The sequence below is a fragment of the Dermacentor albipictus genome, chromosome 3 (genome assembly GCF_038994185.2).
Source record: "Dermacentor albipictus isolate Rhodes 1998 colony chromosome 3, USDA_Dalb.pri_finalv2, whole genome shotgun sequence".
In the NCBI taxonomy this organism is placed as follows: domain Eukaryota; kingdom Metazoa; phylum Arthropoda; class Arachnida; order Ixodida; family Ixodidae; genus Dermacentor; species Dermacentor albipictus.
The window spans coordinates 77123199-77151055 of NC_091823.1; the positions used below are offsets into that span (position 1 = coordinate 77123199).

Consider the following 27857-nt stretch of genomic DNA (forward strand, 5'->3'; position numbering starts at 1 on the left):
GGAGAGAAGGTGTACCACCGCTCGTTTTGAAAAGCGGAACCTGCCAAGAAACTCGCCGTCGTTGTACATCTCCATGACATTCTGACGGTCCCTGAGTACACGCCGGATGAGCTTTACATAAGGAAGGGCTTCGCGAACATCGGCTTCCCTTAATAGGGCGACAAAATCGACTAGCTCCGAAAAGCTGCTTGCGTGGTCGGCCATAATAAGTGGCGCCTTAAGGTAGCTGCCGGGCTACCTTAAGGAACGCTCCTTTTCCGAGCCGGTAAGGTTAAGGAAAGGTTCGACTTAAGCATAAGGTTTGTTTATGAAACGTGTTAAGGCGCTGAAAAGGTAAGGAAGGCAAAAGATAAGTATAAGGTGGGTTTGTGAATACGGGCCTAAAGAAATCAATCTCTTCAGCGACGCGTGCTGCTTACGCTTTGAGTAAGCGCTTCAAAATCAAATCTTACACTGCAGTAACGGGGAACTAGAGGGAAGCGTGAGCCAGAGAAGAAAATAACTCAGCATAAAGCGGAGAGGCCTCGAGCATATCAAATCATACGGTGCGACTTGGCGTGCCAAGCCGTGGTTATGCCGCTAAATGTCAAAGCGCCCAAGAGCCTGAAACAAAAGTATGCCGATGGTGCATTTGTACACCAAACACCGACGCTCGCAATTTGCATTCGCCGGGTGCCCCACTTCCGCGACACATTTCACGCGAAGTTTACGCCGGCACCTCAAGTTAAATTTAGTCCCGCCGCTCTTTGCAAGCGTTTCCTTGCCTTATTTTTCGCTTCAGAAAAAAAAATGCATTTCCACTACGGGTGGAACTGAAGCAAGAACAATGAGCACATTTACATTTCCGCCCGTTGCACTTCTCCCCCAGAAAAGTGTATTACCGCTGCTGCCAATGTTATTATCACGGTTTAGCGCGAGCAGATTTCCTGTTCTTCTTACTTCATCTGGGCACACTTGCGGGTTGTGTTGGCTAGAGCCACTGTTGATCATCTCGGCTCCCCTTTCGAAGCCGTGCCACCCTATATTCACTTTCTTTGTGATTCCTCATTGCATTTGCGAAATGGAAGGCCGACATGCGCGTGTGGCAAATATAGCGGTACGCTTCTAGCGAATGCTTGCTATCTTTCCTTTGCTTTGGAGTAAAGCAATAGAGCGCCCTAAAGTGCCTGCATAGAGTTTTTCCCCAGTAGTGCGCGAAGACTGCTTGCTACGCCAAACGCACAGCTAACAAACACCGGTTCGGAAAATGGGAAACGCTAGAGGTAATAGAACGCAAAACATAGCTGGGGAAAACAAAGTAAAGACAGTTGATCGATATACGAGTAAAGGTTGCACGGCGCAGCAATTTTTCTTTTATTAACCTAAAAGGCGGTAACACTTCCAAGAATTTCTACTGCTTTCGAGTCATGAAACATTGATAACGATGTTGTTTTAGAAGTCAGACAGCATTCCCAGAGTACAAAGCTGGCAAGCGCTAGTGCCCACAATTAAAAAAGATAGCTTTACCGTAGAAGGATAGAGTGGAAGGTCGCTGTAGACTTTTTGGAACGGGCGAAAAAATTAGAAGTTCATTTTTCTGTTCCTTTGCAAATGCAATTAAGACGGGTACGCTTATTCGATATGTCTGATGATCAATATAAAAAAAAAGTTAAGGCGCTGCTTTGGGCTAAAGCACCGAACATACATCGAATTTAGACATTGACGTATAGTGGTAGCTGCAGCCTGTGCGACCCTGTATTGCATTTTCGATATGAAACATTCACCGTATGGCCGCAACATATGGTCTATGGTCTGTGAACTTCTTGATACTATATTCTCGCAAGTTCACTGGAATGGAAAGGGAGCGGTAAGAAGAACATTAAAAAAGAAAGGCGTGGCACATGGTCAAGTATGTATTAAATGTATTGGATTACGAAACAGGAAGCAGCGTGGAATCGCACGACGAGAAGACCGATACAATGCGATGCAACTTGTGAACAAGAATGTAGAAAAAAAGAAAAGATTGAATCGTAGCGACGGCACATCAGAGTCACCGCCGGCATCAAAGTCTCTATCACGAAATTATTTTTTAACAGTTCTGATAGCGTACACGCAACAATGGTTGCTTGTGTACTGCCAAATGCTCATATACTGCGGCCTAAAGCTTACGGTGCGGTGCGAAAACCCGCTCGCAGTGAAAGCGAAACATTGTGCGCGAAGGAGCATGCAGACGCGCCGCAATTGGTCACGGCGAACCCATGCGATCGCTGCATTGAGGCTTCATTCTGTTATGCTCCGTTCGGTTATACAGACAGCCCACTATAAGAAAATATTTCACATAATTTGCTCTCAGCGTTTGCCTACCTTTCACGCAAGAAGCGGGTTTGGGAGAACTCCATCGCGGCGACCGCTCGCAGTGGCATTCACTGTACGTTTTCGGTAAAGAGATAGCGTCTGTAAACAATTTTGTGCTTTCAGTTTGCGCAAGATTATTATTACGACAGTAAAAAAACTTCTCTCGTCTTGAGAGTACTTACAGAAATGTCCAGGAGGACTGCCGCGTGGTGTTTTTATTGAGCGCCGTAAGCCAAACCTATGAGGAGCGCGCCGCGTTATCCCTCATAATACACAAGGGAGGCGCTCCCAACAGTTGGCGACTCCGTAAGTCCTCGCCCCCAATACAGTTGTTCTCTTGGCATATACCTGTTCGCGTCTGCTGTCCAGAGCTAGGCTCTAGCGCATTTTTAGCATATATCTTTACTGCCAACGTTTATTCCGACCTGGCTGCGTATTCTTAATTTTGAGTTCACAATGATGAACGGAATCAATCAAATATAAAGTGCAGAGGGGGCAAAATTTGTGAAATATACGCGAAGCACATGCTTATGAAACCATGGCTACACAAGGCCAGTGTTCTACGGTTCCTTCAGAAGACACAACTGACTCATGTCTCAGCGAAAGCTTCCAAACACAGGAAGGGGCTTTCGGGCTAGTATTGTTACAGAAAGAAATATCTATATATATCAGAAAATTGATGTCTTTGTCATAAACGATCTGGGCGTAACGGCAGTAACGCAGCCGCGGACAGAGCGTTTAGCGGCACATCACTTTCCCATCGACAGCTTTCAACGGCTACTTTAGCAAAGAAAAAAGAAGGAAATGCGTGGTAAGTGCAGCCATTAGAGAATGGAGGGGGGCTAGTGGAGGCGCCCTCTAACGACGGCTGAAGACGTGCCGCGATGACAAATGGTGACCACTCGGACAGGCCAGCCGCGCACTCTTGAGCCATGGCCCTGACTTCTTCCTTCCATTAGCTCCCTCAGGCCACTTTCAACCTTCATGCATTACGGAAATTGTTTATTTTAGTTGCCATTCTTTAGCTCTCATGACACGAGCAGTAAATGCCGGTCCAGAAAGAAAAGCTCGGGCGCCTATCTTTAGCGTGCTTTCTCATAGCTCACACAGGCGAGCGCATTTGGTCAGTCTTCGATTTTCCCGAAATAGGTACTGATAAAGGTTCCAGGCTCGTAAGCGTTTATAGCAGTATCACGTACTGGTTATTTCAGGCTAACGAATTATCAAGGAACATGTATTTTGTCTCCTGCACTAGTTACTCATTGCACACAGGGGTAGGTGCCGATCATACGAAGCACATATAACACGAGCCAGGCGCACAAGGTGGGGAGATTGTTCGCTGCCCTCTTCGAAAAATAATTCTGGTCAGTCGATGTTCCGAACAGCACTGCCAGGAGTAGCCAGGAGTAGCGTTGCCCAACGTAGTCTTTGTCTGTCACGATTAAACTATGTTGTGTTTTACTGCGTTCACATTTTTACAATATATTGCGTCCTTTTTAATCATGCTTGCTTTCCGGAGCTTTTGTGAGGACATCTAAATATCCTAATCTGCTATATTGGCAGCTGGTGGAGCCCCTGTTACCGACGCGGCTGCCCGTGACCCTCACTCTCGTAATCACTGTTGTCCTCACTCTTCCCTCTGCATTTAAAGGGCAGTACAAGCAGCAGGGATTGTCACCTTTAAGGAGGAAGTCTGCGAACTGCATCCAAAGCATCAGGTGGTCCACCTCATTTGTGCTTGCAATTATACAGTCATCGAACGCTGCCGATAGTCGGGTTGTTCGCGTCTCTCAAGATTTATACCACTAACGCCTTAGTTTGTGAATTCCACTACTCATATGAAGCGCTTTGATAGAAGATTTGCCTTAAACGTGAAGATCAATCGATTTTTCTGTGCAAACTCCACGCAGCTGATGGCAAGTTAACGAATATTCTGGGTTTACATTGGTGTCTCCGATTTCAGAGTGACACATTTATCAGTTCTTCACAGCATCGCAGCGAATCTAAAAGTACTCATTTTTATTTGCATTTTCTATATAATATCTTCAACTCAGTTAAAAACTAAGAGTTTACCATATGATTTCCCTGACCGCATTGTCAGTTGGCTTCGTCTAATTGTAACTGAAGAAAAAAAAAAAGCCTCTCGTTTTCTCTTTCTTTTCTGCGCATTGCATTGCCAGGGCCTCAAATTTGGTAGGCTTTACGGCGTAATGTAGCATGCGAGGATTTATTGATATGCAGTCTCCTCCCGAGTTCGAGTAATACTCTATGACTACCCTTGAAAGGATGTGTAATATTCGTTGCAGTGGACCTCAGTGGCACTGGCTAACATTCCTAAGCCTAGAAATATACGACTGTACTGACGGCAGTGGCCACGGTGCTGGTGAAAGTACAAGAAGAAGACAAGCAGTGTGGCTCGCCCGCTTCGCCATAGCTCCCACTGACTTTTTCAGTCCTACCGCTGCTAAGCTACATCAAATGCTGCTGGGCAAACACCCACATTGCATTTGGTGGAGGTGCTGGGTATACACGCATCGTATGTCCCCAATAATGTGTACAGAAAGACGGCCGATGCCTTAGCTCGTCGGTAGAGCGTGGAAAATGTAATGGGGAACGTGCGTGTTCGGTTCCCTCCAGCGGCGAACTATCCTTTCCGCCTAGTTTAATTTCCCGTTTCTTTATTATTTCTGCATAGGAATGAAAACGAACAGCTGCACTCCGCCACGTTCTCCCTGTCTTAATTGTGTGCTTGCTTCACTTAACTAAAAAAAAAAATCGGGCCGTTCGGTTCCCATTTTTATGATCGCTTAGTCGGTCTTAGGCCGAAAGCAAATAAAATTAGCTGCTCTTCTCGTAGGCGACACCCTTGTTAACGGCGTCCTAGCCGAGTGCGTTTGCACTGCCTCCCAACAGCTTCTCTATCTACGCCACGCTTCACCATGAGCAGTCCGTAAACAGTTGACGCAGAGCGCTTAACAAATACTTTTATGTTCAGTTTGCACTGGAGTTTTACGAAATGCGTTTTTGTGCACACCTAAAATGCGCGCATGGCAATGCCGTTTATGTGTTCCCTGAAGGAGTCAGCGAATTTTGACGTGATCAGAGAGCGTCAGTATGTACATACGTGCTACTATTCCTTCCCTGGCACGTATGCGTGTAATAGAAGGAGCAAATGAGTATCTGCGACAACGGAGGAGTCTTGAATTAAACGGTGTAGATGACGATTGCAAAGGACATTGCGGAGATCTGCTTTCAACTTTGCCTACTTTTATTTGAGAAATCCAGTGGCGTTATTGATGTTACAGTTTGTTCTCTATCAGGCATCGCGCGCTTCCATTGCACACAGAATTCAACATAGTATATTATGTTTATATATAGATGAGAGAAACTGCTGTCAATGCTGCGGAGTTTAGGTAATTTCCTCTTTGTTTTCTTGACAACATTAGCAAGGGAATTATATGCATAGGTCCTGTGAAAACAAGTTTTTCATTCGTATTGAAGTTTTGTCATATATTTAAATATACGAAAAACAAACGAAGGAGCATGTAGCCAAATCAGGCCTTGCAGTTGACCCCGTAAGAGACGGTCATTTGATACAAAAGAGATGGTCATCCCGACAAATTCCCCCGCCATAATCCTAACATCTGTTTCGTGGTTTAATAGTACGCGCTGATGTGAAGAATCAGAAAGCTAATAGCAAATCTTCCTAAGTATCTACGAGACTATATGGCCATTGGTCATGCAGGATTTTTCTGAAATTTCAAGCTGACAAAATGTTTGAATTTTTCCAGCAGAAAACCAAATCAAAAGTCAGAATAGTGCTATGTATTACAGCCAATTTTCAAAAAGAAGATTGTATGGGCTAAACTGAAACAAGTAACATTTGCATGTCTTTTTCCGAAACTTTAATTCGACTGCAAGTAAGCGTTTAGTAACAGCAGGTATAGCAGTGACAGTTCGCATCACAGTGATGCATTGAGCATGCGCACTCACTCATAACATGCACGGCGAGCTGCCCTCTGGCCGTGTTTCCTTGAGGATCCCGGGCGACGCACGCATACCAACCGCTGTCCACGCTACGTTGCACCTCGGAAACCACCAGGCTGCCGTTTGGGAAGCTGTGCTGGCGGTGGTTCTGAGGAAGCGATCGGCCATCTGCATGAAAGTTTGAATGAAACATAACTTTCGATTCGGTTTTCAACTTCGAAGTTCGGCCACCACATGAGCCAAGTCCCTAGTGCGCGAAAAGAATTATTCCATATGTGAAGTCTCGCTCTCTGCAAATTTACCAAATCACTGTTCATATTTTTTTCAGTTTCAAATGACTGTTTCTAATAGGGTAATTGCCATTGTTTCGTGGCGCGCCTCTGCGGTTCCAAAGAAGCCGAGAAAGAGCGACGATGTTAGGCAATGACGTGACGAAGTTCGATATTCAAATTGGTCAATGAACCCTGAGATGACTTTATGTTTTTAAGCTTTTACAAAAGTTATGCAAGAAGCATTTTCTCACTTTTTCGAATCCATATGGCCGTAGTGGATATGGGATCAGTCGCCTACGGGCTCAATAAACTTAACAACACCTATTTTTATCTATCGCGTGGTAACAAGAGCCATATACAGAAAAATAAAGAAAGCAAAAAGATTACAACCAGTCAATAAGGAGATACAAAAATCTATTTAGAGACACCTGGCTGTAACAAAGAGAATAATAAAGGTTTTGAAGACTGAATTATCGCGTGAGTTTTGCTGAGGTAAATATATCCGGATCCCACGCGCTGTAGAAATTGCTTAGCGAAACTTTCATTAGTGTCTGCCAAGGCTGTATGACGACGATGGCATTGGCGTTTGGTAGCACTGATATTGGATGCATATTAAAGGGTAAAAGCTCATTCTTTATAAGAGTTCAATGCATTGTTCCACCTATGCTTAATGTGTCAATCGAAGCGACTTGGTTACAGTAACATGTCTGCTAGAAACTGGTCGTGATTTTTCATGCTCGCCCATCTGTTCCAGGCTTTTTACCCTATATTGAGGGACGGCAAAGTGCAAAATCATGTTTCATGGTACAACCGAACGCCTTTCTGATACGAAGTGCCAGTTTTCCTTATCCGTATTCCGCAGTTCTATTTTTTGAGCGTTTCTATCTCTCTCTGTCTCTTAAACACATCTCAACAAATAACTGAGTTCAACCAGATGCCTAACACACAATGAGAAGGTGTCATTGTCAATCAGACCAGCGCTAGTACCGAAATCAAAGATTTTGTGTTTCGATTCTCGTTAGCCTCGTACAGGTCTGTCATATTCGCAACAACGCTACTGTACATATGAGCTTCGGCACTCGAACGCATTTCACTCAGCCGTTCCCATCTATAAAGTATATCACCAGACATGGATCGAAGCACCTACCTTTTTGCCAAACAATGCTCTGTATGGGGTGGCCTGCCACGGCGCAGTGAAGCCGCATGGTGCGTCCTGCTAAGGCCGTCACGTTGGCCATAGGTCGCACCATGGGCCTTCCGAGCACGTTCAGCCTGGCCGAGTGAGATACCCGGCCAACCCCATTGCGGGCCGCACAAGAGTAGAGGCCGCCGTCCTCCACTCGCACACCCGTCAGGTTCACATAACTGTGCACCAGTCTGCAACCAGAAAAAGAAGGGTTGACAGCAGGGATTTTGTTGTTTTTCCTAGCAATAATTCTGGAACAGTCGCCCTTTCTGATGCTAAACATTCCATGTTTGACATCTCATAAAAAAGAAAAATGTATCTTTTTGCACTACTTGCCTCATGCCTGTTCACCAACTAGCCCAGCAAAACATTCTACTAGATAAAGAACGAGACAGTCAAGAACGCTTTCTATTCAGACTGATACCCCGTAGTAAGACTGAAATGCCGCAACCATCATACATCTCGGCTCATTCAGTCAGCCTGGATTAGGGCAGTACAGAAGAAAATTGTGGTGATCGAACTGCCCAGCAGGCCACCTAATCGAAAATTAGGAAATATGTATCCCTACACAGAGGCAGAATTAACGCTATCCCGTCCAGTACAATGCGCTTGTTACGAGCTGCGCAAGATCACCAAGTATCGCCATGTGATTCACAAACCATGTTTAGACTTCATTTCATGCGTGCAATCAATAGGCCCGTAGGTATATTTTCTTTCCTAGGAGCCCTTTTTCGTTTTTGATTCGACTCATGCGAGCAACGTAATAAACTCTGGTTCAAGCCACCCTCACGCGCTCCCTGTTATGCTCCAGGAGCATTCAAGAATGACTGCTATCAACCAAGGCGAACCCATGGAACAGTGTTTGTACGTATGCTTTCGTCTTGAAGTTAGTGCTCCCACGTTACACTGAGCGACGACAACGCTTTAATTCAAAGAGGGATGATCATACGGCTACGAATTAACGCAGACATCATGTCTGGTAAAATAAAATACACAAGCTGAAGCATGGTAGAGCCCCGTTATAAGTGCGTCAAAAACAAGCTTCATGTTGTTGTGGCTTTGCATTTCTTTCATCAACTTTTTTCTTCCACCCCACCAACAATAAATTCTTACTTTTCTGCATCAGTGGCGCTCTTTAAAGTCACCACAGGTCAACATGAATGGTTTAAAAATGTAAGTGGACCAGGCGACGAACAAGTGCGGAAGTCGGACATTCTAGAGGAAATCAATTAAACCAAGGTGCAGGGAAAGCACCGCAAGCAAGCACCGTTCACTGGCACAGAGCAGCTTACCGTTCGCCACTGACATAGTCGCCGACGCGGACGTGGTAGTGCTCTGGTACGGGTGTCCCGTCCAAGGACCACGTGACCTGGGGCAGAGGATTTCCCGAGGCCGAGCACCTGAGGGAGACGCTGCCTCCAGGACGCACCTGGCGCTCCGAGAAAACGTGCTCCAAAACGGGTGCGTCTTCTGCGAATGCATTACCCCGTATCAATTACGTGACGTTGAGGCTGAGGTTGCAATTCTGCCGCAAAACGAGCGATTTACCCACCCTTTGTTTGGTGGTTCAGGCAAGCTGAATCCACCGCACCGCACGTAAATTATTGAACTCAGCAAAGGAAGCGAGCAGCTTATCTTGATATTAGGTGGCTACACTATTTGTTCACAGCGGTTTTATTATTGCTTCAAAAATGTAGAACATGTTTTAGAACATCGCAGAGAAATCAGGGCAGCAACCGGACATTTAATAAACGTAGTGCACGTCTAAAGACTAAGATTACCTTCCTCGCGCACATTAGATACGTGTCCAGCACGGCTGCTAAATAAGTCATACGTTTTCAGTGAACCGTAAAAGATTCCTAAATAAATGTAAAGCGGTAAACACGTAAGTTTTTATGCTCTAATTTTCCTGCTACAGATGGCCCCTATAGTGAGGCTAGCGTAAGAATATGTGACTGGGTGTCACAATCTTGGAAACTTCTTTTTCGCGGCTACAGTTCAATAAATTTGTCAGAGTAGCTTCTTCCCTTATTAAATATTACGATACCAAGATGCTGTTGTGTGAGACCATTTGTGAATGCTTGACTTGGTCGTTTGCCTTATTGTTAATTTGTTCAGGGGTTGGTGAGACACATCCTGAACCTAATACTAGGGCGGACGCACTTTTTGATACAGAAATACTGCCTGACGACCCTGTAGAACCAATGAAGATAATATTTCGCTTTATTAAAGATATACACACCTGCTCACTCCAGCCCTCAAAAACTTTAGCCGTAGAAGCCACCGATATTAAAACTACTAAGAATGGCCAGAAAAAAGAACATGGAAGCGAAATTCACAAAATATATGGGCAGTGTGGAAGAAAAATGCAATAATTTCGAGGCAGAGGGTGTAGTACTGTCTGCTATGAAGAGCACTGTCAGGGCCCTAAAAGAAAACGCAATTCTGCGGGCTCGCGTCAATGAGCTTGAAGACAAATCTCGGCGAAATAACCTACTCATTCGCAACATTCCAGACGCTAAAGAAACATAGGCACAAACCCAGAGCAAGGTTATATCTCCTTTGAAACCCCTACTTCCAGCTTTTTCATGCGACTCAATTGAACGTGCTCATCGCTTAGGCGGTTTTTCACCGGGAAAATTCCGACCCGTAATTGTAAATTTCACGAGGTATAAAATAAAAGAAAATGTTCTTTCACTACATAATCATCTCAAAACAAGCAATAACGCTGTTAGCGAAGATTGCTCCCCCGCGACCCGTCTCGTTCGCGGAAATCTTATCGAGTTTGGAGAAAATCAGCACGGTGCACCCACGTTTAAACTCAGATATGACAAACTACTTATTAACGACAGGTGCTACGCTTTTGGCACCGAAATGAAATGCGTGAAAGAAAAACCGTCGCAGGGCCAAAGCGCAAGGAACATAGTGCCTGCAGGTAATTTGGCTTAGCGGAGCGAGAGGGTTAGTGTACAGTCTTCACAACACCATGTGTCCATCTTTTTTTACTATCATTAGAAGTGTGCTGAACAAATATTTTTCATTGTCCTGAGCGATTGACACTTGTTCTCCACACATTGTTGCCTTAACAGAAACGTGGCTTTCGAACAGCATTAGTGATTCTGAAATCTTTGAGGATGACCATCGCTTCGCTTTCTATAGCAAGGATCGTGCTGTGAGTCCTGGAGGCGGCGTCCTACTCGCCATTTCTAACAACATTCCTTCTTCACGAATTTCTGTTGCCGCTGACCTCGAAATCGTCTGGGCTTCAATTAACATTCATCACCAGAAGGCAGTTATAGGCGTATGCTACCGAGCTTCTTCTTCCTCGCCCACATTCGTTAGTGAATCGCATGATGCAATTGATAACGCATCATCACGCTTTCCATCATTGCCCCTTTACTTATTGGTGACTGTAACTTTCCGAACATTAAATGAAACACCCAGCCTCTTTCATTACTCCCTTTTTCATCTGAGGACAAGGAATTTTGAGATTTATGTTCCACTTTTTCTTTTCGCAAGTGCTCACTCAACCAACTCGGAATACTGCTACTGTCTCAAACACTCTCGACCTAGTACTTACTACTGAACCCAAACTAACTTCCAACATTACTTTCCTTCCGCCTTTATGTAACCATTCTACTATGCATTTTACCATTAGTGCCAACAATCCGAAAAATATCAAGAAAAAGAAAACAATACTCGACTATAGGAGAGCAAATTTCGAGGCCATCAATAGCGAGTTGCATGCGCTTCTTGACACATTCCTGATTAACTTTGATAACCGTTTTGTGCAAACTAATTGGGACCTCTTTGCTAATAAAATAAATGAACTAATGAACAAATATGTTTCCAGCCGTACCTAAACTTATAACTCACAAGCCCCCTGGTATAACACTCGCATTAAACGAATCTCTAACAGTAAAAAAGCGTATCTACCACTCAGCTGAGCTGCCCTCGAGTGCTTCTCGTTGCACGGCATACAAGGAGGCTTCTGACGAACATATTCAAGCATTGAAAGTTCCTAAATTATACTTTTCTTGCTGTTACTCTTCCATATATTCTTAAAGCTAGCATTGAAATTTTTGAAATATAATTAGATCTGTTTCTCATAACTTAATCTTATTAAACGACTCTACTGGGCAGCCTCTTCCTAAATATGGTGCTGCAGCTCACCTTAACGAAGCCTTTCTCAAGAATTTTTCGGGAGCTCTAAATAAGCAAGTTCCCGAGTTACGTAACTATGAATGTCCAGTCAGGTTTCCAGTAATAGTTCATGCATCTGGTGTTGCTAAACTTATTGACAAGCTCGACTACAATTATTCACCTGGCTTTGACTCAATTAACACTAAGTTCCTAAAAACACTACCCCACACAGTTCTATTTCACTAACAAAAATTTTTCTACAATCGCTCAACATAGGCGCTTTACCTTATCAGTGGAAGGTCGGAAAGGTGGTTCCGCTAAACAAATCTGGTAACAAAGGCATAGCAACCAACTATCGCCCAATATCACTTACCAGCACGTGCTGCAAACTACTAGAACACATTGTATTCACAAACCTCGTCAACTTTTTTGAAGATAACACATTTGTTTGACCTGCACAACATGGCTTTAGGAAATCGTACTCATGCGAGACTCCCCTCGTATCCTTCACTCATCAGTTGCATCGAATTCTTGATCGTTCCGCCTGCGCCGACTGCATATTTTTAGACTTCTCAAAAGCATTCGATAAAGTCTGTCACAAACTTCTAGTACACATACTAACCCATTTGAATATTGATGCTAATCTTTTCAAATGGATCGAATGTTTTCTTGTTCATCGCTCACAATACGTTACTGGTAACGGCTGCAACCCACCGGTGGGCTCCGTTGCTTCCGTAGTGCCCCAAGGATCGGTTCTCGGTCCTTTGTTGTTCTTAATATATATTAATGACCTTCCTTCACAAGTAACTTCCAACATTCGTCTCTTCGCTGGGGATTGTGTTATCTTTCGAGAAATAACTACGGATTGCGATACTAACCACCTTGAATCGGACCTTGATATAATATCTAACTGGTGCAGTTTATAGCTAATGGAATTATAGGTTAACAAGTTTAAATCTATGCATGTATCTAGGAAACCTAACGTCTCTCAGGTATACTATTTATATTACCTTCCTTTAGAACAGGTAACTTCGTACAAGTACTTAGAAATTCTTATTACATACGACCTTACCTGGGCAACTCACATTACTAATATAGTGAAAAATACTAACCGCACTCTTGGTTACTGAAGGCGCAACTTTTTTAAGGCTCCACACTCTTTAAAATTATTGCTTTATAAAACCCTAATACGTCCGAAATAAAAATGCGCTACATCAGTCTGGGACTCTAATAACCTAAACTTAATTAATGCATTAGAATTAGTTCAGAATAACGCGGCTCGTTTGATTCTTTCGAATTATAACAGAACTGCCAGCGTAACAGCCATGAAAACTAGCCTTTCTCTTCCATCTCTTGCAGTTCGACATAAAGTTTCCCGTTTATCATTGTTTCACAAAATTTTTCACCAAACACTGCGTGATGTATTCATCCATATTTCACGCCACGTAGCTCGTCGCATCGCTCATTCTTACAAGGCTCACGTCCCTTCTTGCAGCACAAATACATTTTCCCAGTCATTCGTACGTCGGACATCACTAAAGTAGAACCACCTTCTCGCAAATATTGTATCCATCAGCGATAATCTTTTGTTTCGTGATGCCTTAACCAACATTACTTGCTAGAATGCTGTTTAATGTGCTTGTATATCTAGTGCTTTTTTTTGTAATAGCTTTTGTAATTGCTCATTGTATTCCTACTGCATTATTTGACAAATTGTTCTTTTTATGTTGTGTATTTTTTCTCTTGTAAGGCTTACTCTTTGAATTTACTTGTAACCCACTCCCCTCTGTAAAGCCTTCACAGGCCTTGAGGGTATAATAAATGAAATGAAATGAAATGATCATTCTGCAAGGCAAAGCTTCCCACGCATACAAGGTGAGACAATATTGCGTGCTGATCATAATAACAGAGCTGTATTAAGGCGAAAGATATTGCCGTATTTTGCCTCTTCATGCTGCCTCAACTAATCAGATTTCAAGTGAATAATGCTGAACTTACACCTTTCCCTGCCTCAGTGCCGGCTACTCATCTACTACTGTGTCGCCGCTGCCTGGGCACTTTGACCTTTCGTTTGATCACGTCTTGCTGCAAGCTAATAAAACACGTAGGCACTATTTGAACCAATAGCCGGCATTTCTGACGGTGAGATACAGTAACCATAGCAGAGCACAAGTGCAGGTCCACTGTTTGCGCCGGAGCTTTGAAAAACCTCTTACGACAGATGCTAGAACAAGGTATGGCCACAAAAGTAGGCTAGGCAGTTCTCTTCAAATTGGATTAAGTAAGACAATTGCTTGAGGCTGTTGCTAGACGTGCAAACACACACACACACACACACACACACACACACACACACACACACACACACACACACACACACACACACACACACACACACACACGCACACACACACACACGCACGCACGCACGCACGTACGCACGCACGCACACACACACACACACACACACACACACACACACGCGCGCGCGCGCGCGCGCGCGTACACACGCACACACGCACTTGCTCAACTGCTCTAACTCTAGCCGCATCAAAGCGATGCTAGAAAAGAAATTGCTTTCCAGTGACAGTAAACTTGCCTCCTCCTGAAGTGCACGGAACCATGCATCCAATCGACTCGGAACCTGCTTTTCATCCAACGAGCGCAGCTAATAAGGCAGCGTATAAGCCGCTTTGTGTTCATTCAATATCAACCTCTAGTGTGAGGAAATCTTCATTTCCAGCTTCTCTTGCTCTCATTCTGTATGTTTCAGGTGCACCACACCATAAAGTTTTCAAAATAGCACTGTTACTCCCTTAACTCAGAACTATTTACACGGCAGCGATAATTTTGTTGTACCAGGCCAGCGCAAGGATTCGTGCATGGTTGCTGGTAGTGTCACACCATGAACTACAACTTGTCACATGGTCGAATCTGTGATAGTTTGTAGTTGAATGACGCACCGAATCGTTTATCGTGAGTATCATTTTCCCGCTCATATGTGGTTAGTAGAGCTAAATTTGGAGGCAAAACAAGAAAAGCAAGGATATTGCGTTGACTAGCACTTGAAGGTTTATTTCATGGAAGGTGTTTCATCAACCTTACAAGTGCACGAAAAAGAAGAAAAACAGTCACAAGTAGAATTCTAACTTCTATCTCTGTTGTTATTCTTCTTGGTGCTTTCTTTAGGGACGTATAATTCTGACGCGTTAATCTGGTTTTGCCCTTCTGTCACGGCGTCTGTAAGGTTTAGAGGCCTCCTTCCATGCAACAAAATCTTTAGTTGGCATTGAATATAGAGTCCTGTGTATTCTTTGTACGCGGTGCGTATTAGAGCTGTTTATTCTAATATATGTACCAACTAGAACACATATGCGCGTTACTGAGTAGTGTTGTTTGTGGGACAGCTTGCCATGGCGGTGTAACTGCCCTAAATTTTCTTGGTGCCAAAAATATTTGCGCTCTCGCTCCGTGGAACATTGTTGTTGTTTTTCTGAGAAAGCCGCCAAGTTCAAGCGGGTCTTGTTATCTTGTGTTCATTATATGCGATATAGTGAACAAAATGAACACATATATGATCAAAGCGTACAAATGTAATGTAGCACACATTTCTACAAGTGAAAGTTCAACCCAGAAACACATTCATATGAATAGGATGAATTCAAAAGAATAAATTTCACATGAGGCACACGTGCTAGGCTGATGAACAGTAAACAATACACAGGCATACAAGCGGCACGCATACGCAAACAGTACTGAACTTATGGAAATAATAACTTAACACAGGATATCATGCAACAATTTCTGAAGGGAACTATCTGAATTTCTAAACTGCTAAAACTGCACGTAGTGAGCAAAGGATACGGACGAAAAATCTCTTGAACCCTCTCCTAGCAAACCTATACAACTCAATTATTTGCGTACGCAAGTGTCTTAAGTAAGTGAGCCTGCAGTGTTCTAGTCTATTTAATCCACGGTTAGTGCGTGAGCAAAGTATTACGCAGTGGTCTCTATTCTTAATATTATATGGAATGTAATGATGAATGGAATACTTAGGGTGAGAAAGTTGTCTACTTTCTCACCTTAATTATTGAGTTTAGTCGCGATTAACAAGTTTTTAAGAGGTGTAAACAATACAGCTTTAGTTTTGGTGGCAACTATTCCTAATGAGTTTACCTGAGCACATTCTAGTTATGCTTGTAATGCAACATTCGGCAAAGCAAATAAGTTCGTCATCAATACTAGACTGGAATAAAAAGCCAGTGTAACCTGGGTACATGATGCACTTGGCACTCTCAGTTAATCTGATTATGTAACAATAAATAGTAGTAGCTAAAAAATGCTTCCCTTCCCCTTCGGAACTCTGGATAACATATTGACACGTGTTCTTGTTTATCTATCTACGGTGACCACTGTTCACCGGCTAACAAATAGTTGTCGCTCAGCGCAAAATGCGCCTGCATGATTCGTAACTCAAACGAATGTTGTAGTTCATTCTTTCTGTTCCGTATATCCTCGAAGAAGCTTGTATTACCAGGCTGCATGCGCGACACGAAGTCTGTAGTATATAGTTTCTGGAAGCCACGCGGGCACCAGCGATTACACTAGAACCTTCGACGTGCAATCTATAAAAGCCGACGCGCTTGTCGCGCTAACCAGATTTTCGACGAGCGCCCACTGTGTTAGCCCCTACTGTTGCGCTTTGACTGTAACTTGCTTTTGTGGGCATGGGTTCGCCCAATAAAAAGTTAAGTTATTCACAGATTTGCTGCTGTGTTCTTGCCCGTCACTACTACGTGAAAATAGTGAATAAGGAGGAAGATTTTTTTTTTGCCATTGCAAGTACCACTAGTTGAATCACGACTTGTCGTAAAGTATCATTTCCGTTTAGTTTTTAAGATGTGGGTTATATTCTTCTCTTTTGCTACCTGCAGAGTGCGCATCACCGCTTCGGAACATTATCCGCCTGAGGGACAAATCAAATCTGCTTATTCTGAGAAGCTTGCAAAAAAAAAAGAAGGGATACCGCGACAGAGGAGTTTCTGAAAGAAGCGCAGCTCTACATCTCCTAATAGTTACCCGTAGTACTTTTCATCAAAAACGTAAACAGCACGTACCTCCTATGACGAGCTGTGAAGACCCCTGAGCAGAGTCTTCGTGATTGTAGACAGTACACTGGTACATTCCGCCATCCTGTCGCTCCACTGTAGACACGTCAAGAAGGTCACGCGACAAAAGAGAAACCCGACCAGAAGGAACGCCGGAAGGTGGCTTCCCGCTTCCACTTCTGCCGATCAAGGAAGCGTGGGGGCTCGCCGAGTGGGCCGGCGAGATGGGCAAGCCATTGTGTGTCCACAACACGCCATGCACGGGGTGCCCAGCGACGCGACAGCTCATGTTTGCCCCCCTTCCCACGTCCACGACTTGGACAACTGGTTCGATACGTGCCGACAGAGGCCCTGGGTAAAAAAAAGAATGCATCCACATCTTTTAACTTCATCACCATCCATGCGGGTACTACAGATGGGTTATGTGGAAAAAGAAAATTAACTGTGTATCTCCTAGTTTTAGGAGATCTCGACCATTACTTTCATCGTTATACTAAAAGAACTTTTTTATAAAATATTTGCTAATGGCAATTAGTTGTTCATCGCTTCACTGTCAACCAATGTATCTGAAGAACAACATGAGCAACATATCGTATACACAGTGGCTTGGTCTTGTCTTCCCTCCCTCTTCTCACCTCATTGACGTTGCCAACATTTCAAAGGCAAGGCAAGATAACCAACACAGTAGATTTGCGTATAAGGATAAACAAAGTAGCTGCAAAGTTTTGTGATCATTTGTGTCTGCATTTCAGAATTGACTACACAGCACGGTAAGATATACACAGCATTATTTGCCTCACTTACAACTTCCTACGAAAGTCGTGTCAACCGGCTGTGCATTCTTGCAAAATTAAAGTCTCCAACATCGTCGTCATCATCATCATCATCATCATCATCATAACCATCATCATCATGCTTAACAGCCTTCCTCAATGACCCCGTTTAAAGAAAAAGCTGGAACTGCCCGTGCATCAAATGCAAGGCGTACGGGAGGCCACCTTAGTTAAAGAAAACAGTTCGTCTCACCTGTGACCAGGAGCTCTACGTGCGCCTTGTCCTCGCCAGCCGAGTTGTTGGCGACGCACAAGTACCGCCCATTGTCCTGGATGTGTGTAGTGTGGAATATCATCGGACCTTCGGGCAGTAGGGAGACTCTGTCAGAAGCCTTCAGAATCACAGATTCTTCCCCGCCGTCAGTCGAGCCTGACTCCTTGGGCACCCCGTGGCCGGTGAGGCGGGACCAGTAGTGTCGCGGACGTGGGTGTCCCTCTGACAGGCAAGGCAGCACAGCACGCTCGCCCTGCTCCACTTGTACAACGCTGCCATACTCGATCATCCGAGGTGGCAGCTGGCTGTGGGGTTCTACGTGCAACACACACACAAAAAAAGACATTCCGGTGTTTGACATGCCATACCCACGATCTCATTATGAGGCATGCCGTAGTGGTGGAAGCTTAATTAATTTTCACCACTCTGAGTCGTTTAACGCGCACCAAGCACTCAGTAAACTAGCGTTTTTGCACTTCATTCCCATCGAAGTGCGTCGGCCACGGAAAGACCGAATCTGCGCGCAGTGAACAAACATGGTGCTCAACAGAATGCTTTAGAAATGCGGAAGGGAAACAGATTTCTTGCACTCGTGGACCTTGCCGTAGCCAAAAATATAGCCAGAACCCAATTAGCGTGCTCACAATTGAAATTCAGCTTGGCATTTTTAAAACTACGATGCGTTGATAGCTTTTTATGGTTGCGTTATTCCAACAGGTACCTACCGGTTATCGTCCTGAAACAAGAACGAAGCATAAGACTAGCGATGAGACATCGCTGAGCTCACTTTGATGATCAGGCTAGGGGTAACATGCCGGTAATAGTTATAACGACAGCATTCGTCGTCCAGCGTTCGTCGAAGTTCCATCTGTACAGTAGGCGTACTACTAAGGGGAAGTAGCATTCACGTTCATGTCACAGTCAGTGACTAATTTCTTTTAACTGACGTGCGAGAAAAGTATTACGTGCACATTGTTTCTAAAGTAACAGCCTTGCAGGACTGCACATCCCAGTTGACCTCAGTTGACCTTTAAAAACATTGATGATATTGCTGACATTGCCTTCGGTATGCACAGAAGCGCAGCGTTCGTTATTGTGCACCTGTTTGTACCTACCGTTTAATTCGTGTTTTATCTCGATCATGAGCAGCGTTATTGGCGTAGTGCCTTGCAACGCCCGCAGTTCTTCCGGTTTTAATTCTTGCAGGGAGAATATTGTAGACGAGTTAGCCGCACCTTATTCAATGCACGGGTCAATATTTTAGGAACCTGAAATCAAAATAAAGAACAACCTTGAAAGCCCGATTATTGTTAGAGGTACTTTTCCCAGTTCTCATACGATAAAGAATCACATGGAGGTACTTGTTCTAGAGACTAAACGTGCCTAAAATGTCGCTTTCTAACAACCACAACGGGCACAGTACGAAGTCTGTGTTGTTTTTGTCGTGGTAGCGCAATTAGCTCGCATAGCTCAGAAAGCCTGATATCAACAGATTCGTTTTTGTGTCATGGTTCTTACGGGATAAAGTAAGCTGAATATGCTAGACCGGATTCTGCGGCTCTGTGCTTAAATGAGTGGTATTTCTTTAAATAAAGACTACTTTGCAAGGCACAGAAGAATTGAGCGAAGAAGACCTCTGATCGAAAGGTTTAACGTAATCAGCAAGAGTGCCGCCACTGCAGGTTACGAAAGATCGAACGTGCTCTCTATGTTCACGTTACCTAAATTTACTATTGTTCGATCGACCTCGAGAATGGCTTGGAAATGGTCCCCACTCTCTATAAAATGTATATGACCATCATTGAAATGCTGAACCAGAGCGCTAAACGTAAATGTAGTCGGAATACAGATGACTGTAGAGCCGCTGTGCGAACGCGCCTGGACAATCTTAAATGCGCCGAATTCAGCAGAGTAGGAAAAGTTACAACGCATGTCTGCTCGAAGGAAATGTGAAAACCATTCGTACCAGGACTAATGGAAATCTTAATCGCAAGCATTCGAAACTATTAGGCCGATTGAACTAGTTTCCGAATGAACATTTTTCCTGCCGGCTTTTTATCAGGACGTCCGTTCCGCGCTATTTACGGCAACCGCGGAACTAGCATTAGTAAGCCTTGACAGGAAATCAATGCTGCTACCACTGCATACGTCACTATAGCCCCAGTAACTTACAGTACAAGAGCGGCGGCAGGAACTCAGACAATTCCAGGCGGGAGCGGGCGCATAAGTGCGTAAGAGCATATAGCAAGTTATGGAGGCCTTTTCGAATTTGACTGCTAGCAAATTTTTTTTTTGGCTTAATGAAGACATTAAAAACTTCTTTTTCTGGCTTAATGAAGACTTGTGGCCACGGCGGCAGCATTTCGATGGGCGTGAAATGCGAAAACACCCGTGTACCTAAATTTAGGTGCACGATAAAGAACCCCAGGTGGTCAAAATTTCCGGAGTCCACAACTACGGCGTGCCTCATAATCAGAAAGTGGTTTCGGCTCTTAAAACCCCCTAATCTTTAATGAAGTCTTGCAATCATTAAGTCTGAATAATGTATCAGTCCATATAAAAAATTTAATCTGAGAAGATGTTACTTTCGAATTTGAGTGCAGCGCCTGATTTCGGCTGCCGAGGCAGAGCAGATGATTAAATACGAAACTGGTTAATGCAGCGATAATGAAGTGGCTTCACTTAGTATCGCATGCAGACCTGCTCTTATAGCTCATATATTACGAGAGCGATTAGACTTCTTTAAGTTAATAATCTATGAAAACTTGCCCGCGAACGATGTCGAGTGGCTACTTGAGTTACCGCTCTCCTGAAAATATGGTTTAATTCGAACTCTAGATGCTGCTCAACGGACGGTAGTGCTGACCCAAAAGTAAATATTTAAGCACATTTAACTCCAGTTTAGATCTCCGTAATGAGAAGCATTGATGGCTTGATAGAGAATGGCTCTGGTGAATCATATAGGTTCTTTGCTGCGAATGCTTCACTCTTTTTTCGATGTGTTGCGAACTAATACGGAGAGCAGCGCAAGGTGGTGTTTGTTGTTGTGATACCCAGTAATCAAAGTTGGCGTCACAGATCTTCATTGAAGAGTGAAGCAGTCCCAGTGGCAAATACATAATGACCCTTACAGCGCATGCCTAGTGGCATGTGGGACACATACCCAGTGGCACTTGATCAGGGGAATCTGGGGCACATAAGCAGCTGGCACATACCTAAGTTCGGTCAAATGGGATCATTGAAGAGTAGCGCGTACCCTGTAGCACATACCTATAGGAACGGTCTTCAGTTTAGACTGGACTACCTTCGGGATGGACTTCTATTTTAAGCCTGCACAAACTTCTGGATCGACCCACGAAAACGGCGAATGTAGTCGCTACATTATCTTTACAGAAAACTTGATTAGACTTGCCAATAATACTTGGAAATTAAAGCACTCCAAACCTTTTCTTGCAGTTACGTAAATCGCTTCAGTGCACTCTGCGCTGCTTCCATTATGCTAATTTATTTTGCACGTTGAGTTACGTAGAGTGCATCGTACTAGTGTTTGCTCAAGTTTGTTCGAGTTAGTCCATAACATTTTTACTGAGCACACCCTTTCGAAGACACAAACTTTTTCGTCCTTAATAAAAATTTTCTTTATCCACCAAAGTTTTTGGGAAGTGTAATTAGTTGTTATTAGTGCCATGTGAGGCAATGACATTGCTCAACCCTCTCGGAGGTAATGAAATATGGCGTGCAACGACGCCTCAAGCAAATATCTCCCCCTTTGTGTTCTGTGTACTACGCAGACAAACAGCAGTGGTGCACGCAAGGGAACGTTTAACGTCAATTCATAACTCTCGTGCTGGACAAAACGTTGAAGGAACATTCGCCGTCGACATAACCGCTAATTATCGTCAAACAAAGCAAACTACACAGAAAGCTTCGTTTACATCGATTCCCACAGTGCGAGGGACCGGCATAAGCTTCCCCCCTTCTATTCTTCGATGACAGAGTCGGTGGTAACGTAGGTGCTTCCCACGAAGCTTGATGCGGTATAAAACGATGCATGGTGGCTCAATTTGATTGGAAGGTGGCGCCCTGCAGTTAGTATAAAAAAGTCAATGATAAAGTTTTCTTTCATCTTAAAGCATTATTCTTGCAGTACATAACTGCTTATACACCTGATGATTAGTGCGCGTTTTAATATTTGAAATTAGGCAGCACATAAGCTATCTGGCAGTTTCAAATTGCGCCACTGGTTTTACGCCTTGGCGAACATAATAATGGCGTCAAAATTATTTAGTGATTTGTTAAACGAACAACTTGGAGTCATTAGAATTATTCTCTTAAAAATTTCTAGTCGTAATAAAGCTATTAAGTTATTGAAGTCACAAAAGATAAAAAAGTTTACTTAATTCGAAGCACTTTCAGCTTTTTCAACAAGATATATGGTCCGATGACCATGTTGGGTAGTGTGGGCCATTTTGCGGCCGTCCTGTTCCCTAAATCGTGCATAACCATAATATGCCCACTCAGCCCCAGTTTTTCTCTGATATCGCTGGGGCAGCTTATTTTTGGGTGCACGAAAATTCGCGAATAATGACTTTTGCCGTCCATCCCATCACAATATCTTTATCACGCATAAAAAAAGTGGTCAGAAATTTTGACAGGCTAAAATTCGAGGGCGCAAAAGAGGCATTTCTGGGGCACTCTCAACGTTAATTTTAAATGTAAATTTCCATAAACGAACTCCGGTTGTACTGAACTTCAGAGAGAACAGAACCTCTGGATCTGAGTGTGGAGCGTCGCAGCTGAAATCATTTCTGACTTCTCAATGGCACTACAGACTCCATAGAAATGAATACCTAATGCGGAATCTGACAGTGTGGAATTTTATCCCAAAAATAAAGTCATTGAGCAATGCCAACTTTGGAAATACATTCTGCTTCGCAAACTGTTGTTAGAATCCCTGAGGCTCTATTTGTCTGAAGATTGAACTACAACTTAAGCCACGCTTCGAAACATTCTACCGACATAAAAAAAGTTACAGAAATTCGGAGAATTGTCTCCTAATGCCTAGAATTGTTTTGCTCGGCTGATACTTAGTTTTTGCTTCCCAAATTTCGCCTGGCCCACTCTCAACTTGAGGTTGGCCTACCTCAAATTTTAAGTTGGCCCACACAAAATTTACGCTGACCCACCCAAGGTTTCTGGTTGGCCCAGTGCCAAATGTAGGTTGAATCATCCCAAATTTCATGTTGTTCCACCTCCATATCAACACCAAATTAAGCTGGCCCACCCCCATGTTACCGCCAAATTAGATTGACCCACTCTCGAATTCATGTTGGCCAACCCGCAAATTTAGGTTGACCCACTCCGAATTAGTGTTGCCCCTCCTTTCAAATTTTAAGTTGGCCTACCCCAAAAATTCGCGTTGGTCTGCCCCTATATCACCCCGAATTTAGGTTGGCCCGCCCCTGCATTACTCCAAATTCAGCTTGGCCCACACCTATACCACCCCCAAATTTGGGTTGACCCAACCCCGTGTTACCTCCAAATTTAGGTTGACCCATTCCCAAATTCAAGTTGGCCCACCGCATAATATAGGTAGGCCCACTACGAATTTCAGTTTGGCCGACCTCCTAATTTAGGTTGGCCCACCTCAAATTTAAAATTGGCCTGCACCAAAATTTACATTAGCCCAACCCCATTTTACCCCCGAATTCGGTTTGACCCACTCCCAAATTTAAATTGGCTCACCGCAATCCCATGTATTTGCTATGGAGCTTATGTATTGCTATGGCAAAAGGTTCACGCTTTTTGCGTTACAGGCACCATTTCGCTACCAAAATTGCTGAGCTACCCGCCAAAGAACGGTACGCATTAAAAGCTGCTTTCGGCGTGCCAGCAGCAGTTCGTAGAAAATTGCTCCAGTCCTTTTTGCCAGAGGCAATGCTCACAATGAGAGGAGTCCTGCACGAAGCGGAAGGCGCTCAAAACAGTGCACTGCAAGCTGTGAGCAGCTTCTGGAGCGTGCGGCTTTTTCAAATACGAACAATGATCTATACCGGCCCTAGGTTCAGGCGCAGGCGCAAGGCTTTATGCATGGACAATTTGTATTTCAGACGCTAAGGGCCACCAGACCGACGACGTTCCCTTGAATCCTCTCCCTTCTTGCACAATGCACAGGACCCCCAGTTTCAGAGTCATTTGTGCACTCCGAGCATGCATTGTGTTACACAGCCCCCGGGCACTTGGAACAAAGGCTAGGAGCTTGAAAGGTTTCCTTGCCTAGTTAGATGGCTCGGGTTCTCATTCACTCTATGCTTGTGTGCGAAGGAAGAGAATTTTCGGCGCTGGAGGTCTGTGGCCAGGGTTGGTTTTGACGGTGGTGAGAGGTATCTTGCAGGGTAAACTTCTTTAACACAAGCAGCTCAGGTGCTAAGCCTCCATTGCCATTGTGTGTAAATTTTCGCCTCCCCCGATAACCTGTAGTATTGAAGACAGCGTGGAGGGATTTTCTTTTCCTGAAATATTCTTCGTTGTGCGCGCAATTCGCGGCACGCCAGAGCGGCTTTCATTCAGAGTCCTTCGCGTGTTACATGCCGAGATGGAGTTGATTAGCATTTGTTCCAGCGAAGCAAATGACAAAAATGAATCGACGCTGACCAATGATGGTTTGAAGATCTAGCTGCTCAGACGAAGCGGTAATTCCAATATTTTTTATCTTCATAGCAAAGTAATGATATGCATTGATTATTAAGGTTAAATGCTGCATTCATCACAACGATGCTTTTCCCATTAGTTAGATGAGCCTAAATGTAGTATCTACCGCGGTATTAAGAAACTAATTTCTTGGTGATCCTGGGATTAAAGAATGCTTCTAGTAGGTCAAAATAGAAGCATCATCACTGCTAGGCGGCGTATTGTACCTAAATCGTGTGACATCCTTTTGTTCAAGTTATATGGTCGAAGTGACGTCAGCACCTCATTATTTCTTGTGAACTCTGTAACCAAGAAATTCCACCTAAAAATGATACCTATAGCATTTTGATGGTATCGTCTGAAAGGACTGTACTGAGGCAACTATTAAAGAGAATGCAGCTAATTCCTGACAAATAACAAGGACCCGTAACCTACAGGATTGACACTTGTTTTAAGCTCTCTTTCAGGCTGTGTCAAGTGATTGTGCCTATGTTAGTGCACGATCGCATCAACGCGTAGCTGCACAGAAAGCCACAACTATGTATTTTTACCGATAGCTCGCTGCTGTGCCCTTTCATTTATCAACATGAGACCATTGTTGGGAGATTTTGAGTTCACAGAGGTAGAGAGCTGCAATGTAATAACGTGAGCATTAGAATGCATGTATAGTGAAACGAATGGCAAAGACAGGCTGCTAACTGACCTTTGCTACTCAGTGCTGCAGCACAAACTGTGTAACGCATTTCAAAAAAGGAAGCTACCGAGTATGTTGGAGTCCAGAACGAAATAGATAGTGATGATGACAGCTTTCAGCTCAGATGATTTCGTTATCCGTGGACCACGCATCTTGGTGAGTGACAAGAGTCGATACGAATCGATAATACGAAGTTCTGGTAGCATATTTCGTCTGCGGGAAACGTGCTTGGAATGCTAAACAAGCAGAGGCTGAACGTACTAAATTTTTTTACTACAGAAGCCTGCTGGAAATTGTACAAGTTCCACGCAGAGCAAGAGGTCTTATCTTTATGCTGTGTTACCATACTCAAGCTATGCCTCCTTCGGTTTTTCTCGCGAACTCGAGATGCAAGCGTCTTTCGTGACTTAAAAAAACGAGTGATGCCTGTACACTCTCGGGGAACAAAGCAGTAGATGTCCAAATTTATCTTCAAGCCCCTTCATCAAACATCCTGCATTTATTGCTGACAATAAATTTTGAAGCGATGCAGGATTAAAATCCGCCACTTTTTCACGTCAGTGCAGCATAATGTCGCTTTTGGGGGCAGAATTTCGGCTTATCTACTGCTTTCATTGCTAGCGCTATAGCGTTGTGACATTCATTCACATAAGGCGACATTAATATACTTAAAATCACGGGGTCTTGGGCATGTAGACGCCGCCTTTAGCGGAATAACGAATTATACAAGGTGTTTCACGTAACTTGAATCAAGCATTTAAAGTAAGTGGTTAGCTGCAGCTAAATAAAACCAACGGCATATGGCTTGCCGTCATGTGAGGCTCCTTAGCCTCCATCTGAGCTGAAAGCTGTCATCATCACTATCTATTTCGTTCTGGACTCCAACATACTCGGTAGCTTCCTTTTTTGAAATGCGTTACACAGTTTGTGCTGCAGCACTGAGTAGCAAAGGTTAGTTAGCAGCCTGTCTTTGCCATTCGTTTCATCGAATACATATATATACGGTTGGCTCTTGCACTCAGACCAGCTCCACCAGTGCAGTGATTATACCATCACGATCACTAAGCATCCGATACAAGATTTCTCATTTGACAACATCGACTGGTTCGGAGCTTGTTGCCCTCCGAGATGTCGTTGATTATATTAATAACCAACCGGCTAATCGGTGGGCTATATTCTGCGATTCCAAGGCGGCCTTACAATGTCTTCTGGCATCTCTTCGTCGCGGGTCATGCGAACAACTCGTGTCGGAGATACCAGTAATGCACCATCTCATGATCGCGAAAGGACACGACGTCGTGTTTCAGTGGCTGCCTGGTCATTGCGGTATCTCCGGCAACGACCTCGCTGACGAAGCTGCTAAAAAAGCACACGAGGGAGCAACCCTTGTTTCAATACCTTTATCGCGGACCGACGCAGCCCAACACTTAGGCAAGTTAGCGCGCTCTTTGACATTGGAGAAGTGGCACACATCTGAATTCACTCACCATCGCTTGCATTCCCTCGATACCTCTATGCAACTGCGGCTGTTACCAGGTCTTCGGCGAAATGAGGAAACAGTGCTGTGCCGCTTACGTTTGGGAGTCGCATTCACAAATGCTTATGCATTTCTGATTGGAATGGCTGATAGCGCCGAGTGCAATGCCTGCGGTGTCGAGGAAACCATAGAACACCTACTGTGCTACTGTCCATCTTATGAAAACGAAAGGCAAGACCTCTGCACAGCTCTCAATCAGCTAGATGGGAAGCCGTTCACCTTGAAGAAGATCCTGGGACCATGGCCTCGCATATCGCAGCTACAAAAGGCCACAAAAGCGCTGCTGCGATATTTGAAAGCGACCGGATTGAGTGAGCGCCTGTGATTTGGACTGAGTGACCGACTGATATCTCCAGTGGACTTTCTCTTCTTCTCATCTTTCCGTCCCCCTTTCCCTTTCCCCAGCGTAGGGTAGCCAACCGGGCTCAGTCCTGGTTAACCTCCCTGCCTTTCTTTTATCATTTTCTCTCTCTCTCTCCTTAGAGTATTTTTTTTATATTCTGTTTAATTGGTTAGGGAACCAAGATCAATTATGCAAAATGTTAATATTCACTTTAGGGCCAAGTACGCTTCATTGCGTTGTAGAGGGGTTCAGAAACGACCGATCGGATTTAGGTGGCAACGTGCATGCTGCGTGGCAATTTTTTCGGCGTTCACAGAAAGCCCGCGAAATATGAAATAAAACCACGTGACCGCGCTGTTGCGCTATCGTATTGCAGCGCCCTCAACCATATCGCTTATCAGAGACGGCGGCGCTTCCTTTCTGTGTGCCACCATCAAAGATAATGGAGGAAGGTAAAAAGAGGAGGGAGCATAGCGCAACGCGATTGAAGCCGAAATCTGCTTGGCCAGTGGTGGC

The 27857-nt window shown here is 44.2% G+C and overlaps 1 protein-coding gene across 3 annotated transcripts in view; it reads right to left on the reverse strand.

The window, feature by feature from the left end:
- Nucleotides 1–27857, reverse strand: part of LOC139057416 (cell adhesion molecule Dscam1-like) — a 336268-nt gene that overhangs the window by 44501 nt on the left and 263910 nt on the right. For all 3 annotated transcript variants that reach the window (XM_070535634.1, XM_070535633.1, XM_070535632.1), the window contains exons 6-10: nucleotides 18057–18392; nucleotides 17040–17381; nucleotides 9072–9249; nucleotides 7741–7970; nucleotides 6328–6489 (exon numbers count right to left, since the gene is read on the reverse strand). In XM_070535634.1, coding sequence (XP_070391735.1) covers nucleotides 6328–6489; nucleotides 7741–7970; nucleotides 9072–9249; nucleotides 17040–17381; nucleotides 18057–18392 — 1248 coding nt within the window. The remainder of the gene's footprint in view (nucleotides 1–6327; nucleotides 6490–7740; nucleotides 7971–9071; nucleotides 9250–17039; nucleotides 17382–18056; nucleotides 18393–27857) is intronic.